This window comes from Sinohyriopsis cumingii, chromosome 3, assembly GCF_028554795.1.
Source record: "Sinohyriopsis cumingii isolate HCF-2022 chromosome 3, ASM2855479v2, whole genome shotgun sequence".
Lineage (NCBI taxonomy): Eukaryota > Metazoa > Mollusca > Bivalvia > Unionida > Unionidae > Sinohyriopsis > Sinohyriopsis cumingii.
In genome coordinates, this window is record NC_142963.1 from 33,313,260 (window position 1) to 33,330,351 (window position 17,092).

Consider the following 17,092-nt stretch of genomic DNA (forward strand, 5'->3'; position numbering starts at 1 on the left):
TCTGCTACTAAAATTATAATTAAGATGATGGTGTACTTGACTCAGACTAAGATAAATATGTTGACTTCTATTGATAATATTCATAATATTAATCCCACTTTCAAATATAATAATATTAGCTATGTTTTAGTTGCTTACCGATTATAAAAAGAATTAATGATTTTGGTCAGGTAAACCATGATCTTAATTTTACAAAAGGTCAGCTATAAGATACACTTTTGCATAACCAACATCATATAATGAATAAAAAATCTAACAAACAATGCAAATTAAATATACATAACACTAGTTATTACATTTACAATTTCAAGTCTGCGTATAATGATGTCAGAAATAATGGTTTGATTTGTGTGATAACTATTTAGCATTATTTATTATTTCTTGTACAGTTAGGTTTTAAAATACTGCTTCATGGTGCGAAAGCAACAGTCCCTTTAGACCAATAATGCCTTCCAAATATATGTGCCGATATTGCTAAGAAAAGACATCTATGAATCAGGCAACAACGCGGAATGGGTTTCGTAACTGTGAAATATGGTGTCACGGAATATGGCAACCATATAATTTGGCATGCCTTAAGAACAGTTTGCTTAATTAACTTCGCAGATGCATATAGCGTTGCCTAGGCTGGTTCATGTGTGTGTGCGTGTGTGTGTGTGTGACTGAATGCATCTTGTCGTTGTTCCCTCGCGGAAAGATATCCGTATATCGCGGTGTGTACGGGTACTTTACCCCTGGTTGTGTGCATTTGTGTTTGCTTGTATTTATGGGAGGCTTATTGTTCTGTGAGAGACATAGTGATCGCATGGATCTTGTCAGGGAGTGTCAACACTATTACTTCCAACTCCAATTGTGAGATTATATAGTACCTATATGATTTGGAAGTAAATTGCAAGCAAGTATACAGACCCATGTTTTATCGTCGGATCTACATTGAGTAGCTAAATCATGATCAGTCGAATTCACAGCGTTTTCGGTTATACATTGTACTCTATGTTAGAGTGTTGATTATATTAAAAGCACTTAAAAGAAAACGAATCAGCGTGAAATTTATGTACAACAGTACATTTGTAGCTCCGTAGGCGAGAGCGTATTGAAAAACAACTTAGAATAACTGATATAACATTCGATCTGATTTATTGTATTTTGTTTTCGGAAAAGAAATACAAAGATATGCCAGAAACGACTGAAAATTCGGAATTAGACATTTTAAATGGAGGTGAGTCTATTAACAAAGCCAAAAGTGACGAGGAGTTTACGGAGAATAACGATAGAGGAACGTGGAGAAAACATGTCGAGTTCATTTTGTCCCTCGTAGGATATACGGTGGGAATCGGGAGTGTCTGGAGATTTCCGACAACGTGCATGAGGAATGGCGGAGGGGCTTTCTTGATTCCATATTTGTTTTTCCTCGTCTTGTGTGGGGGACCTCTATACTACATGGAGATATGTCTGGGGCAATTTACCGGCAAAAGTGCAATAGGTGCCTTTGAACTCTGCAACATATTTCGAGGTAGGTTCCACAGCTCATAATATATATGCATGCTTCATGTTTATACATTTTGAATCCTCCCCTCTTTCCGTCTGTCTTTGGCAATATGGAAAATAAAAGTGATGCTACTTTCTATTAAAATAAAATGGTAAAATAATAAAATGATTTTGCATTAACATAGTAATTCTAATGTATCGATTTAAAATGCGATCTTTGATAGATTTTAAACTTTTTATCAAAATTAACCCCAGATCTCTTACCCAGTTAGAATACATTTATTGAATGAGACATAAAGAATGTAGGTGTTTAACAAACACAGATAGAACGACCCTAACAAAACTGTTTTGACTCGGGGTGTTGCGATTAAAAAAGCTTCAGGAGCGACTTAAATGACAATAAAGTGGTATAGAAAGTGAAAGATTGAGCACACTCAGTAATGCTTTCTACGATTTAACTATTATCACACTAGGGCTTTTAGATTTTGATAGCTGGGATAGATAAATAAGTTCTATAACCCGTCGTTTGACTAATTTTACCTTGATCATCACACGTGATCGCGTGCGCAGTGAGCAGTGAACAATTAAAATATCTTCACTCCAACAGCAAGCAAACCCGGTCACATTTACAGGGTTGCATCTAGGACGCACGACGGTACAAATTCCCCTCCTATTTAAGATTTCGCGCAAGATATTTAATCATATGCAAGTAAAATCGCGCAATAAATAAGAATTGTGTGCATTTTTTGTGAAGAATGTGTTATTTTTTTAATTTCTGGTGTAAAATTCACGGTTGTCATTCTCGTCGAATATGTTGTGCTTGTATAATTGTCAATACGTCACTTATTTTTGTGTGTCATCTGCTCAATTCTGATTGATTAATAAGAAAGGTCAGAAGAGCACGTATGATACAGAGGCTGGCTTGGCGGGACAACGTGTTAAGGGGCGAAATCAGTTAAAACTCGGACACATTTACATTATTTTAGCAGTAACGCTTCTAATAACAGACACGGGGCAGAAGTTTCTGTCAATAGGCACAATGCCAGCGAACAAACACTTCCTCAGGCTAATTCCGTATCGGACGATGCTAGTAATGATGTGCTTAAAGATGGCGGCGGTGAAACTAAGGGTCCATCTAAGTACTCTTTCAATTCAGACTGGAAACAAAATCGACCATGGCTGGAAATGAATGAAAAAATGAGATGCTTTGCAGATGATGTGTAAAAACTGGCAACAAAATTCTTTCACACTTGGAAATGCTAATTTCAGGACATCAACCCTTGACAGACATATTGAATTACTAGCTTACAAACAGGCTATTTAGGATTTGAAACTAAGTGAAAATCTTAAAACTACATGCATGACAGCTGTCAGCAAGAAATCTGAATCAATTATTCATGCTATGTCAGTTGCTTATTACTTGGCGAAGGAGAGTATTGCTTCTCTAAAATATGGCTCACTTGGATTTGTTTGACTTTCTGGGTGTTGCTGGGAACATGAGAATAGGTGGAAGCGCAACATATTCGTCAAGGGCTTCTGTAGAGGAAATTCAGGTGTTCTTTTATTTACATTTTTCCGATTGAAAATTAGATCAGTGCATACCTTGAGGGATCCCTGTGTTACTAAGAAAAGCACCTAGCATCGTGATCGGCCAATGAAATTGCATTCGGTAGCTTGTCGTCATAACTTCCTGTCAACGTTTAATGGTGGGTAACGTTTTTCATTTTTAATCCATCTGCACTATTGGTGCCTGTTTCTTTTTTCATGATATTCTTTCCTGTCTAGACATGTCACATTTCAGTATCATTGTAACGAGCTTTTCTGTGTTTTAAATGATGATACAGTCGCTGTTGTTTGAATATTTTCCTGAGTATGTAAGGACTTTCTGTCAACATCGTGATACAGTACAGTAGTCAGCCAATCCCACCGCTTGAAACTTATATAATGCTTTAGTAAATAAGTTATTATTACTATTTGCTGTGATGATCATTACAGCAAACGACATTGACCCTGATCTGCTTATTTCAGCACTATGCATAAGTAGGGATCCATCAAAGATGTATATAATACCAACATTTTTTGTTTTTAAAATCGTCGTATACATACAGGCATAACCACTTCCTTCATTACTATAACTGAATGACTTTAATTAACAGAGAGAGAGAGAGAGAGAGAGAGAGAGAGAGAGAGAGAGAGAGAGAGAGACTGTAGTGCCATATTATTTTAGCATTTAAACACCTTGACGGGATTTCTTCAAACGACCGAATTATCACTTCATGGTCTTAGGTTAAGGTTTTTGCGCAATTTTATCTGATTTTGGTCATTTTGTTTTGTGTTTTTAAAAACAATATATATATTGTTTAACATTTCTCAAATACTTGATCAATAATAATAATTATAAAATAATAATAATAAAATACTTTTATACTTTGATTTATCATCGAGGATTACATAGCAATAGTGATATAATCTTAGTTAATGCAGAACGTATGATGTAGTCCATTCATTAGCATCTTAACTGATGAGAGTAAAGACATTTCAAATACAAAGAAGCTGGTCATATATACCAGAATAATTGAACCAACTAAGTTTGTTTCTACAACTCATTTTCTTGGTAATGTGTCAATGGAAGGCCAATCGCACAATATTGAAGTTCTTTTTAAAGGAGTTGTCCACTTCATGGAAAAGAAGATTTCTCTTGAAAAAGTTGTTGGGTTTGGCTGTGATGGGGCATTAGTGATTACAGGTCTCAAAAGTGGTGTAGCAACACGGTTCATGGAGAAAAGCCCTCATTTGATCAGCATTCATTGTATGGCTCATAGTTTGAATTTGTTTACCTCTCATGCATCAAAAAACATTCCGTACCTCAAGGAAACCTTAGAAGGTACAGTTAAAGACCTATACTATTTTTTTCAATAAATCTGCCAACAGAATAGCTCAACTGAAGCAAATCCAGAACGTTCTGGACTGTCCACAATTTTAAGTCAAAGAGGTGCATGAAATAAGATTGCTGACATTTTATGATGCACTATATGCAATTTGTCAAAGCTGAGGTGCTCTCGTGAATTATTTAGAAAAGAATAACAAGACAAAAGAGTGTCAAGACTTATTGAATAAACTAATAAACTACAGATGTGTGGCATGCATGAATGGTTGGAATCCGTTAGTCTCGAGAGACGATGGAAGTGCGCCCATGAGAGATGTTCCCGGTTGGTGGTTGTGCAACGTCTGCTGTGGCTATGGAGCCCAACATGGGAGTGGCAGTCCTTGCTAAACTTAAAAGTTGAGTCGGGTGTGGGTTTGAGCTGCTTCTTCTTCCTCTGAGATCGCTTCTCATCAGCTAGCAAGCGTAGCCTTTTCTCGCCGGCTTTCATGCCAGTGATCAGAGCGTGTCGCCAGCTGGTCATATCTAGAGCAAACATTTCCCAGGTGTTGAAATCAATGTCGAGGGCTTTCATGTCACGCTTACAGGCACCACTGAAGCGGAGATGTGGCCGTCCGATCGACCTTTTGCCAGAGGCAAGTTTCGAATAAAGAAGGTCTTTGGGGATTCGCCTGTCATCCATCCGACGTACATGGCCCAGCCATCTCATGCGACGTTGGCGGAGGAGTGTGTCCATTCTGAGAATCTTGGCACGTTCAAGCACCTCGTTGGTTGTTACTCGATTACTCTAGTTGATCCCGAGTATGCGTCGTAGGTATCGCATGTGAAAGGCGCTCAGTCTTTTCTCTTGTGAGCCTACAGAGTCCAGGTTTCACTAACGTACAGGAGAGTACTTAGCACGCAGGTACGGTACACGGAGATCTTAGTGTTCAGGGTCAGCATTCTGTTGTTCCACACTCTCCGAGACAACCTGGAGAGACTTGTTGATGACTTTCCAATCCGCTTCTTGAACTCAGCATTGAGCGAGATATTGTTGGTGATGGTAGAGCAGATGTACGTGAACTGACTGACAACCCCAAGTTCGTAGTTGTTGATGATGATGCTTGGGGTACCGCGTCCTGAGCCATCACGTCTTGTTTCTTTAAGCTGATGGTGAACCCAAACTCATCGCATGCTTTAGCAAAGCGATTCGTCAGGTGCTGTAGCTCATCTTCTGTGTGAGTGGCTAGAGTAATATCGCCTGCGAAGAGCATGTCCCTGATGGATGATTCACGCACTTTCCTCTATGCCTTCAGTCGTGCCAGGTCGAACAGTCTGTCGTCTGATCGTGTGTGCAGGTAGATCCCTTCTGTGGACTTCACACAGGCATGCTTGTGCAGGACATCGCAGAAGATGCCGAAAAGCGTGGGGGCAAGGACTCAGCCCTGTTTCACTCTGCTGAGAATGTCGAAGGGGTCGGACGTTGAGCCATCCTACTGCACTGTGTCTTTCATGTCATCGTGGAAGGACTGGAACATGATTAGCAGCTTTGGAGGGCATAAAATCTTCGCCAGGATTGTGAAGAGTCCGTATCTGCTGACCAGATGGAATGCATTGGTGAGGTCTATTAATGCCAGGAAGACTGGGTCAGTGCTGTTCTCTGGATGTCTTCCGCAGTTGCCTGACGGAAAAGATCATGTCGTTTGTGGACCTCTCTGCGCGGAACCCGCACTACGACTCTGGATACACTGAGAAGGGATACGCCCTTGTAGTTGTTCCCGTCACTTCTGTCGCCTTTGTCCTTGGCTAGGGTTATGATGTTGTTGTCTCTCATGTCCTGAGGCACTGCACCCTCATCTCAGCACTGGCAGAGAAGGTCATGAAAGTGTGTGAGCAGCACGATTCAGCTGCACTTGATGACTTCTGCTGGAATGTCATCCTTCCCTGGAGATTTACCTAATAACAGTTTCTCTAAGGCCTTCATTAGTTCTGCCTCAGTAGGTTTCTCTTCCAGTTCAATCATGAGAGGGTTGTTTTCAATAGCGATGGAGGCATCATTGTTCACTTTGTTTTCTCTGGAGTACAGTACAGAATAGTATTCCACCCAACGCTCCATCTGCTTGACCTTGTCGTGGATAATATCGCCTGCAGCAGAGTTCAGTGGTTCTTTCATTTTCTTCATGGGACCATTGCTTTCTTTATGACATCATACATGCCTCTGATGTTTCCAATATCTGCTGCTTACTGGATGCTCTGACAGAGCTAAAGCCAGTATTCACTGGCACACTGCTAACCTCTGCACTTTGCGTCTGGTAGACCTGTATGTTTGTATTGTCTTCTGGCAGGGGGATCGCTTGTATTCCAGGTGAGCACTGCGACGCTCATCTATGGCTGTCATGAGTATGGCGGAGGTAGCCTCAAACCAGTCGTTGTTCTTTGACTGCTTCTTACCAAAGATCCGTGTGGCTGTGCTGTACACAGACTCTCTGATGTGATCCCATCTCTCTTTGGTACGGCCGTTGAGAGGTTCTGAATCAAGAGGGCATACGCGAATTCCACAACCTTGTCAGGATATGGCGTCTTCCTCACATTAATGTATGGTTTACCCACTTGCCTAGAGTGGTGCATCTTCTTTGCCTGAAGCTTCGTTTTTCAGCACACCAGCGAATGGTCAGTGTCGCAGTCAGCGTTGGTGAAGATACGGATAAGAAGCACAACATTCATGGCAGACCGTCTCGTAATGATCATGTCCAGCTGGTGCCAGTGTTTGGACCGGGGATGTATCCAAGACATTTTATGCTATAGCTTTGTCTGAAAGAATGAATTGGTGATGCTGAGGACGAGGTACTTGCACATCTCTATGAGTCACTGACCGTTCTCATTCATATTCTCAATGCTGAACTTGCCAAGACAGGAAGGCCAAGAGTCATGATCGGCGCCCACTATAACATTGAAGTCGCCCAGTAATATCAAGTTCTCTTCCTTGGCAATTTTGTCGATGAGCGAGTTTAACTCGTCGCAGAACTCATCCTTGGTGTCTGCGGTGGCGCTTAGTGAGGGAGCGTAAACGCTGATCAGGCTGACAGGCTCCGTTTTGCTGTGAAGGCAGAGGGATCGCAGTCTTCCGTTTTCTTGTTGGTAGTGTTATATCATCCCCAGAAGAGAGTTCCTGACGGCGAATCCAACACTAAACTCTCTGGCTTCGTCGGCGCTCTTTCCTTGCCAGAAGAATGAGTAGTTCTTTTCTCTAAGGGACCCGGAATCTAGTAGCCGTGTCTTCTGTAGTGTGGCAATGTCGACATGCAGTCTTGCATATTCGTCGTTGATGCCTGAAGTCTTTAGAACATCGCTGATTGCCTGCAGATCATCTCAGAGCCCAGTCAGCATAGTCCGGACATTTCAGGTACCTGGTTTGATGATTGGAGGTTTCCTTGCTGGTTTTCTTTTGTTATCTCTTGGTGCAGTAATTGCAGTCTGCTTATCAGGTACTCGCGTACCTTAAGCCCTCCGTACCCAGCGAGGCAGACGAACTTTGGCGGGACGTCACCTTAATGGCTGAGGATGTCCAGCTTGAGGCGGGTGGTGGCTTTCCAATGAGACCTGTTGATCTCTCCAACCGTCGGAAGCAACCCCTGGCGTCTGACTCTACGCCAATCGAGCGGTGACTTATAACCGGTAAACTGCTGATTCCCGTGTTGTGTCGACGCTGTGAAGCGAAGCTAGAGTGCTCTCTCCTGGGCGCAGGCCTGGGCAGGGTGATATGGAGAATCAACTGTTTTCCTTGCAGCTGATTTCCCCTCTCCACACAGCTGTTGGATCCAAGGGAAAGGACAAGTCGATACGTCATGTCACCAGCGACGTCGCTGGAGTTGCCGAGATCACAATGAAAGCAATGCCAAGTCGCCTTAGGGACTCCGTCTCCGGATTTTCTGTTAGGGTTTACTCCCTTAGCCTTTCCCATGAGAGGGGATAGTCGCATGGCAGCGAATGTTTGAAGTCGGAGTTAACTTCCCCTAGATGGGCGACCACGCAAGGTTAATGAGCCCCATCTGCCCAAAGAGTCTGCTTTTGAGGCACCAGAAACTCGCCTGTCATCTCTTCTTCAGTCAGTTTAAACAGGTTCCACCGGGCTTATTTAAGCCACTCGTCAAGACCTGGAGCTGGATTTGGCTGTCAGAGGCTCTATCAGACGCAAGCCATTGGGACATTTCCAAGGGAAGTGGGTGCTTATCTCTCACATCTTCCCCCAACAATAACAACCCTTGAAACCCATGCATGAATATTATGATGGATATCATACCTCCCTCAGCACAGCTAAATATGCTTTTACAGAAATATGACTTGGTTATAGCAGGTGTCACTTGATATTTTGAATTATGCCTTACAGAAAGCAGACACGGGAAGAACCTATCACCAGACTTGTATGTCTGAAAAATTGAAACCATCTAAGGATGGAGACAAAACTTAAATCACTTACAATGGTGTTGAACTCAAGTTACACAGGAGCACATTGAAAAAAGTTTCAGATGATGTATCTAACCTTCACCACGAGTTTGTTACAAATTTGCAGGTGGAGATGACTGCAAGATTGGCAAACAAAGAGCAGCACACAGGTGGCAACGTTTCTTGAGGTTCTTGGTCAACGTAGCCTCACATTCCTATCTTCTGTAGAACAAGAAATGTATGGTTATGACCAGATAAAAATTCTCTGTGATCATTTTGGTTAGGAGAAGAAATCAAAAAAGCTATCAGTACCCCTTGAGTGACCCAAAACATGTTTTGGCAGAGTGGTTTCTTTCTAAGACTATTATTAAAACATAAATGTACCTTAGTGACAAAGTCTGCGAACTCTGGCAGATTGTACATCAACATCATGCAGACACATTTCCAAATCTTCTTCAATTAGCATCTGTGGCAATGGCTATGACATACCAAAACTCTGACTGTAAGAGAGGATAAAGCTATCGAAATTGAACCAAAACTGCAAGAAGAAGCTGTCTGTAAGAAGGGGTCTCAACGGACTCAGGATTTCAATTGTAGGACTTCCTCTCAGATACTTCAACTTTAACAAAGCATTGGTAGAGTGGAAGATGAGGAAGAACAGAAAGCTGTTAGGAATAGTGATCATATTTGCATAGTCACAACTGCAGTCTGTCTGGATGCAGATGTATATCTGTTCCAGTTAAGAGTTAACTGTTGTAGAAACTGTATATATACTTTCCCTAATTCATTTTGAACTTTGGACTTTTCCATAAAAATTATTTTTTGTCGTCCATTAAAGGAAAATATGTGCTCTTCTAATCTTTCTTAGTTTGGATTTGTAACCAATCACAACTGAGTATGTGATACGCAGGATGCACATAACACTTTTTTAAGATTGGCCAGAAGAATGACACTATTTGTAGTCTATGGTTTGATTATTTAATGGTTAGTGTGTAGATAGAATATTGTTATTAGAAAACATAAGACTTTGATTTTAGTTTTAAGTGTTATACTTTAATATACAAAAGACATGAGATGCATTTAATGCACTTATTATTCTTGCTATTTTTGAATACATTGAGTTTTGTTTTTACACCATACTGGAAGCCCCACCCTTATGGCTACGTTGGCCCCCTTTTTCAGATTCATTGGGGGCAAGTACCCACATTTATCAAATCCTAGATGCAACCCTGCATAAAAAGGTTGCCACCGACGTTGCAATGAAACTCGGACAGTTGCTGTGATTCATATTAGTACGTTAGGGTGGGACAAAGGTGAACTGCAGTCGTTTACTCGAACGACTTTTTATAAGAAGTCAAAAATATATAGCTTCTTAGTGTGCTTAAGTATGGGTCGCAAACAATGTTTAATATAGCGTTTATTACGGAGTGAAATATTCATAGATGTTTTGTATATGTTTAATTTAATGATTTCTTACTTGTGCGCAGTCGGTATGTAAAGATTTTGGTAATCTAAATCTTCTGGTATTAAGGCCTATATGTTTGATTGGGACTACACTACATATATTGAGTTTTCTTTTCTACGCAGATAAATACTACTGCAGGTATGATTATTGGTCACCATTATATTGCGTATTCCATTGAAAACATTTTTTGTTGATGTATTTTATTTTATGTTTATTCACTGTGAAAGAGATTGTGTGAGAATTTCATATTAAATAATTAGAGCGGTATATTATATAAATGAACAAAATTCACAGATTGATGTATATATTATTTCGAAAGAATTTATGAATATATCAAATTTTCGGACCATATTACCAGTAGAGAGCATCTAACGTTACAGAAAATATTAAGTCGCTGTTTCGTGTAAATGCATCATGCATGTTTGAAAAAGAGGCCCAAAAGAGTTTTGACTTTTCAAAGACGCTACCGTAGCTTCTTTATAATTGAATTGATATAGGAATTATCTTGGAAGCGCAACGACTTAGACTTGGCCAGTCTTATGAGGAAAAAAGTGAAAAGTCATTATATGATATTTTGCATGAAACAATAAAGTCGCTGACGTTGAGTAGGTCATCCATTGTATATAACTAAGTGAGCAGCGAATAAGGTAACGATGAGATAATTTTCAAATATAGTCCATCCAGTACCAATAAATATTATCAAATGGTTTCAGCATAAAAAGTAATGGCAGTCAGAGTTATGCATACCAATTAATTAATTTGTAATAACAAAATATATGAAGAAACGATACAAGACTCCATGAAATGTTGACATTGCTCTTTGATGTGAAGATAAAGAACTAATGTAGGCAATACTTAAGGATGGTAAAATAATTATAGGTAATTTCAAATTCAACACCAGGAATACAGTACTCTTGAGATTCTTGCATGTAAAATGAGGGGATAGAAAAACAATATTTCATGCTATATATATATATATAAAGAATACAAATCATATGGCGAATAACAATCCTTTCAAGTGCACTGGATCCAGCGAGGGATCGCATGTGTCAGGGATTGATTAAGATAAATGCGATAAACTGACAACGAACAGTGCAAAACTAGTATCTAGCCAGCATGAGCGCTGTCGACACTTTAATGAGTCTTTTTCAAAGGCAAATACAAAACATAGACAAGACAAACAAATAAAACATTTGTTTGTCTTGACTATGTTTTGTCTTTTGCTTTTGAAAAAGACTCATTAAACAGTCAGGCTAGCTAGATACTAGTTTCGCAGTGTTCGTTGTCAGTTTATTGCATATATATATATATATATATATATATATATATATATATATATATATATATATATATATATATATATATATATATATATATATATATACATATATATATATATATATATATATATATATATATATATATATATATATATATATATATATATATATATATATATATATATATATATATATATATATATATATATATATATATATATATATTAGGACTCAATCAATGTGAAAGGTACATGCCTTTTAAAAAAAGAACTGTGTGGCCGAACTTGTCATTATGAATACTCTCAACCGCATTCACTACCGTTATTTGGTGCTCGACACTGCCTTAAATGTCATATCGGTGTAAAGTCTCGTAATCAGGCGGATATGTTTGCGATTATTATTGTGCACGCGGGCAAAGATTCGCTTTACCTATGATTGTCGAAACACCCGACAATATGATTGTAGAAACACTCGGCAACATCGATCAAAAAAAAATACATAAGTTTGAGGCAATTCGAGCAAGAGGGGAGTACGAATACTAGTATGACCCGCACACGTACCACAGCCACTTCCCTCAGATGAACCACAGTCAGTTGTAACGACAACATTAACAGCACAATAATTGAAATAACAGCACATGAGTGTGATATACAAATAATATACTGCAGAAGAAAATTTGCTAAGCTTTTGTTATTACGTCTTATTGTTGCACCTCGTCAGACCATTAGGTCACTTTGGTGAAACTACAGCACGATTAAATATCAAAATTCCTACATGGACCAAACGAGTAGAAATTGCATGAATAATTAAGGACAAAGTTACTGATTTATCATAGCTACTATCGCAGCTGAGGCAGTCGAATGTGTTTGTGATTGAGCCCATGTTCCTGAGTTTCACTTACAAAACAAATAACAAAACAAAAACGTCATGGTGATTTTGAAAATTAGCTTGCAATAATTCCCAATGCGTACGCACCAGGCAAAGACGCTAGAAAAATATTTAATCAAAGATGATTCCTGGAGTCATGTCGCTCTTACAACTCTCTGTTACCTCAGGAGTTAAAGCAGATATAGTTCGTGGTTCACATTCGACTATGCCGTTTAATCGTAAGTGATCAGACAAATACGGGTTTCAAATCGCAACCCCGTGGATTCACTGTGGTCCTCTTATCATGTTAAATCGTAAAGACACCATAACTATTAATGCTGAAATGGACAACGGCATTAAACACATTCTTGAGAGGTCGGGCAAAAAAGCCTTTGCAGGTTTAATGTGGACTTTTGACAGATGTGTCGCAACTGAATTGCATACATCCCATAAATACCATTCCAGGATCGAGTTCCATACCTAACCAATATTCAGCCGCTGACTGTAATAAACGTGAAAAACGCTGACAGCCGCTGTCTGTAATAAACGTGAAACTTCTTGACAGCCGCTTGCTTTGCATAGGCACCAGCAACAGCTTCACATCCCGCGGGCGACAACACAAACCAGCCGCGGAAATACCAGCAATATATGAATCAACTCAATTTTGTCGAAATAAAATTTCGGGCTCGGGTCACTAAGACCAGAAAGTCTGAAGAACTTAATCCAAGTATCGCTGATAATGTGTTCGCTTGGAACAAATGTTTGTATGCTCCTGCATTATCCCCACATATACAAAGTAAAACATCGCATGGGCGGGCTCAGATTCATTTGTTATTGACAATTATTATGAATGGTCAGAGTCGCAATCTCATTAGTCATGAATCAAGAGTCTTTCCTGGTTGCTTACCCAACACAGCAAGAATAAATGTACACGGATTGCATGCAACCGTTGCCTGCATTTAGTTTTCAGGCAACAGTTGTTTCTCTAAAATCTTTTAGTTGAGAACATGAGTGTCCGTAATTTTTTAGTCAGTTGAAATCCTCAGCCTATACTCATACTAGACCCGGTAAAAATGCTTTGAAATTCGCCGAGGTGCAACATAAGAGGAAAATAAGTAATTTACGCGATATTTGAGTGTTTAAACATTTCCGTGAAAACCATTGTTTTCAGTGACATTAAGTGAAAGGCAACACAAATTTCTGAAAAGTTCCATGCGAATTTTGATACGTTGGAGTCAGATGTTTTGCAGTTATCCATCCACCAATATGTCTTGACCAGGACTCAACTGAAGTGATGAAAACTGGACTGGAAAACCGTCTCAGAAAAAGGTATTAGATGAAACCGATAATGTATAAATAATGGCAAAATTTGAGGAACTATCCGATTCTATATTAGACTTTGACGCGCCTTTGACGTTAGATCGAATCAAAAACAATGTTCACTATCATTCGTTCCTGATTAAAAATGCAAACCTTAAAGACTGAACAGAGTTACAAGTACATGAATCGTCACAGTAATTTCTCCCGTGTGAAGTTTTATTGGAAATTGACGGAAAACGTGTCTAAAACATCGCCATTAAAACCAATTACCATCGCGTTGACAAGGTTGGATTTGCTAAAATAGCTCATAATGTTTAGCAGTGTACAATATTTCATTGATATAAACGGAACCTAAGTATGTTTGAGGAATATTGACATTGTTACAACTATTTTATCGGGTTTTCCTGTTACAGTGATGATTACGTGAAATTATATTATCGAAATTAACATTATGGATGTATTTAATTATCATTATAATGGATGCAGAAATACGTTTGTTATTGTTCAATAATTCTGGACACCCGTCATCGCTATAATGCATTCATAGTATTTCAAGACGTAACTCTGAAAAGTCGTGGCCAGGTCCGTACTAAAATGATATTTGACAATTTAGGAGTGTCTGAAGATTTTCCTGCGGCTGAAGGGTCATCGGGAACCCACCGATGAAATAAGTATTGATTTTGGCCACAATCATGTTTCTCATGCATATCACAAGATGTTATCATTCATGGACGTGACTCAAAATGTTGACACAGTTCTGCGGATTTCTCCCAAAAGACTTCGATTTATTGCTTTCGTTGTAAAATCTGGCGATTGGTAAGCAGTCTGCGGTATATATACACTTTCCTGCTTGTGTTACTGCTCCGCCTGCTCTGAACAATTACATAAGCATTGCTGTGATTCTTTCTGTTGTTGGAAGTTGTAGGTGGTCGAATGAGGGTTATTGACGCACCAGTGGAAATCTAGTAAGGTTTTGTCAAACTAGTAATTGAACTTGTTACGTTTTCAGCTAAACTTATAATGTATTATCACGGGTCTAAAGTGGATCTTATCCACAACCAGGCTGTGAAAATAAGGAGCAAAATACAAAACGATTGCGGGCTTACATTAAGGCTTTTTCAATCACAAAGTACTGGAAGTTACTCATTATGGTTGACCCAAATACAATTTAATCAGCTTAACGTTGCCAAACAGAGTAACACCTTAGTAATATTAACGTTTCCAAGTACGAGGCGAACCAAATGCAAAATACCGGTGGAATATTTCCATTCCCTGCGGCCGTTCCAGCGTTGTTAGCTGCTACGGCTCCTGCGGTTGCAAAAGGGGCTGCGTTTCAGGCAATCGGAACGGCATGGGTTTGAAAAAGGCGATTGAAGGCCATATATCATCTCGTAAACGAATAAGGAATAAGCAAATTGCCTTCCATTAGCAGAACTTACTGACGTGTTGTGGGATCGACTGACCAGTAATTCAAACAATAATAGTGATTTTTTCTACTTGTTGATGCAATTCTGTATGAAAACCGTGTTAACCAACCCTCGTATACACTATGCGCACTTGTCCGTACAACAATTCTTGGGCGAAAAACAAAATGATCGTTTAAGACACTAAACATAGGAGCAATTAAAAGGCTTCGATATGAACGTGGTAGCGGGTCCCCACAACGCACAGTTGCAGGAGACTTAAATATTCCCCAGGCAGATATATTCTATCATCGGCTGGCATTGTATCAGCAAAAGAAGGTAATTGTTTAGAAGTACGCATGCGTCCTGCACCTGAACAACGACAGCATGTCGAACAATTTTATTTCACGATCATATTATTATTAGAAGAATTATGATGGACCCTCAATGTTATTGACACGAAAATATAATCGAAGCGGAACAACAGCTACGATTTGAAATCACCAAGAGAACCGCGTTGCTATTGGAATATACGTGTATATGTAAGGTTGTAGATGCTATTTGTGTACTTGCCACGGCAACCACTGTTTGGCCTTGGTGTAATGGTATTCACAATAGTAACCAGCGTAGCCGGTGTTACCAGAAAACTAATTTCGTTACGTTTCACGTTCACAAATACGTGTTTGATAATAAAATATCAGTACAGTAAACATTGTTTGAGATCCATACTCAAGCACACCAGTAAGCTATGTATTTTGACTTTGTAAACAATCCTTATAGTAAACGACTACAGATCCCCTTTGTCCCAAATTATTAACCAATATGTACCATACCAAATATATGAGACTCGCTGAGGATATGGTTGGAAGATTGGTTGTCGGCGTGATTATGTTTTAGTGTTTATGGGCAACTAACTCCATAATATTACTACTTTTACCCCGTTCGTCACACGTGAGTGCATGCCCTTTGGGGCACAAAGGGCATGCACTCACGTGTGACGAACGGGGTAAACGTAGTAATATTATGGAGTTAGTAATAACATCTATTAAAACCTAAAATCTCTGTTGTGTTTCTTCTATATTTATTATCAGAAGAGGTATGAGAATACAACCATTATAACACGCACTATTTTCTAACTTTTAAATATCTCTTTTAGAGATATATGAATACAAGAAGTACACCTTGTACAATTATCTGTGTATTATGATATCCTGTAGGCGTACGAGTATTTTGCAAAGGAACAACTCTTCTTTAACAAAACAAGGAAAACACAACATGCGAACACGTTCCTACTATTAGTAATGTTCAATTAATAGATTAGAGTGCTATTTAGGGATTCGAGTGTGTTGGATGTATTTTAACAACAACCAGTGTGTTCGTTGTGTTTCCATTGTTGCTTTTTAAACTGGAGTTCTTTCTTTGGGACATCCTCGTACCTATACAAAAGACTGTAATAATAGTTTTAGAAAGAAAACGACAAGTATCCTCGGGTGTATTTGCCATACAATACTAGATGGCAATATTAATTTTCTAATACTACAAGTGTGTTGGTTGTGTTCTCCTGCCCTTATCATAGGATGTTAATATTAATTTTTTTATATTAAAAGTATATTGGGTTTTGGTCTCATTCCCCTTGCATGTATCCCATGTAATATTAATGTTCTAATATAGAAATGGGCTTGGGTGTTCTAGTACCAATACACGAATAGGTAACTAATATTCTAAAATTACGATTATGCTCAAGATTGTGTTTGTATACTACTCCAGAGGCATCGTATCTCGATTTGTCGAACAATATCCCCCCAACAAAAAAATTAAACAAGAATCAAAAGCATATGAACAGCCCTTATGATGTTGCAAAAATGTCATAATCATATTATTTGCTACTTACGAACAAAATAAGACTTATTATCTTTTACGTACTTTTATTTTCCTTTAATTTTATTCGATGTCTATCACGTCT

The 17,092-nt window shown here is 38.9% G+C and overlaps 1 protein-coding gene across 2 annotated transcripts in view; it reads left to right on the forward strand.

Moving 5' to 3' along the window:
- Window positions 1-17,092, forward strand: part of LOC149802656 (sodium- and chloride-dependent glycine transporter 1-like) — a 57,545-nt gene that overhangs the window by 14,645 nt on the left and 25,808 nt on the right. For both annotated transcript variants that reach the window (XM_089952020.1, XM_089952019.1), the window contains exon 2: window positions 1,162-1,513. In XM_089952020.1, the coding sequence (XP_089808146.1) occupies window positions 1,162-1,513 (352 nt within the window). The remainder of the gene's footprint in view (window positions 1-1,161; window positions 1,514-17,092) is intronic.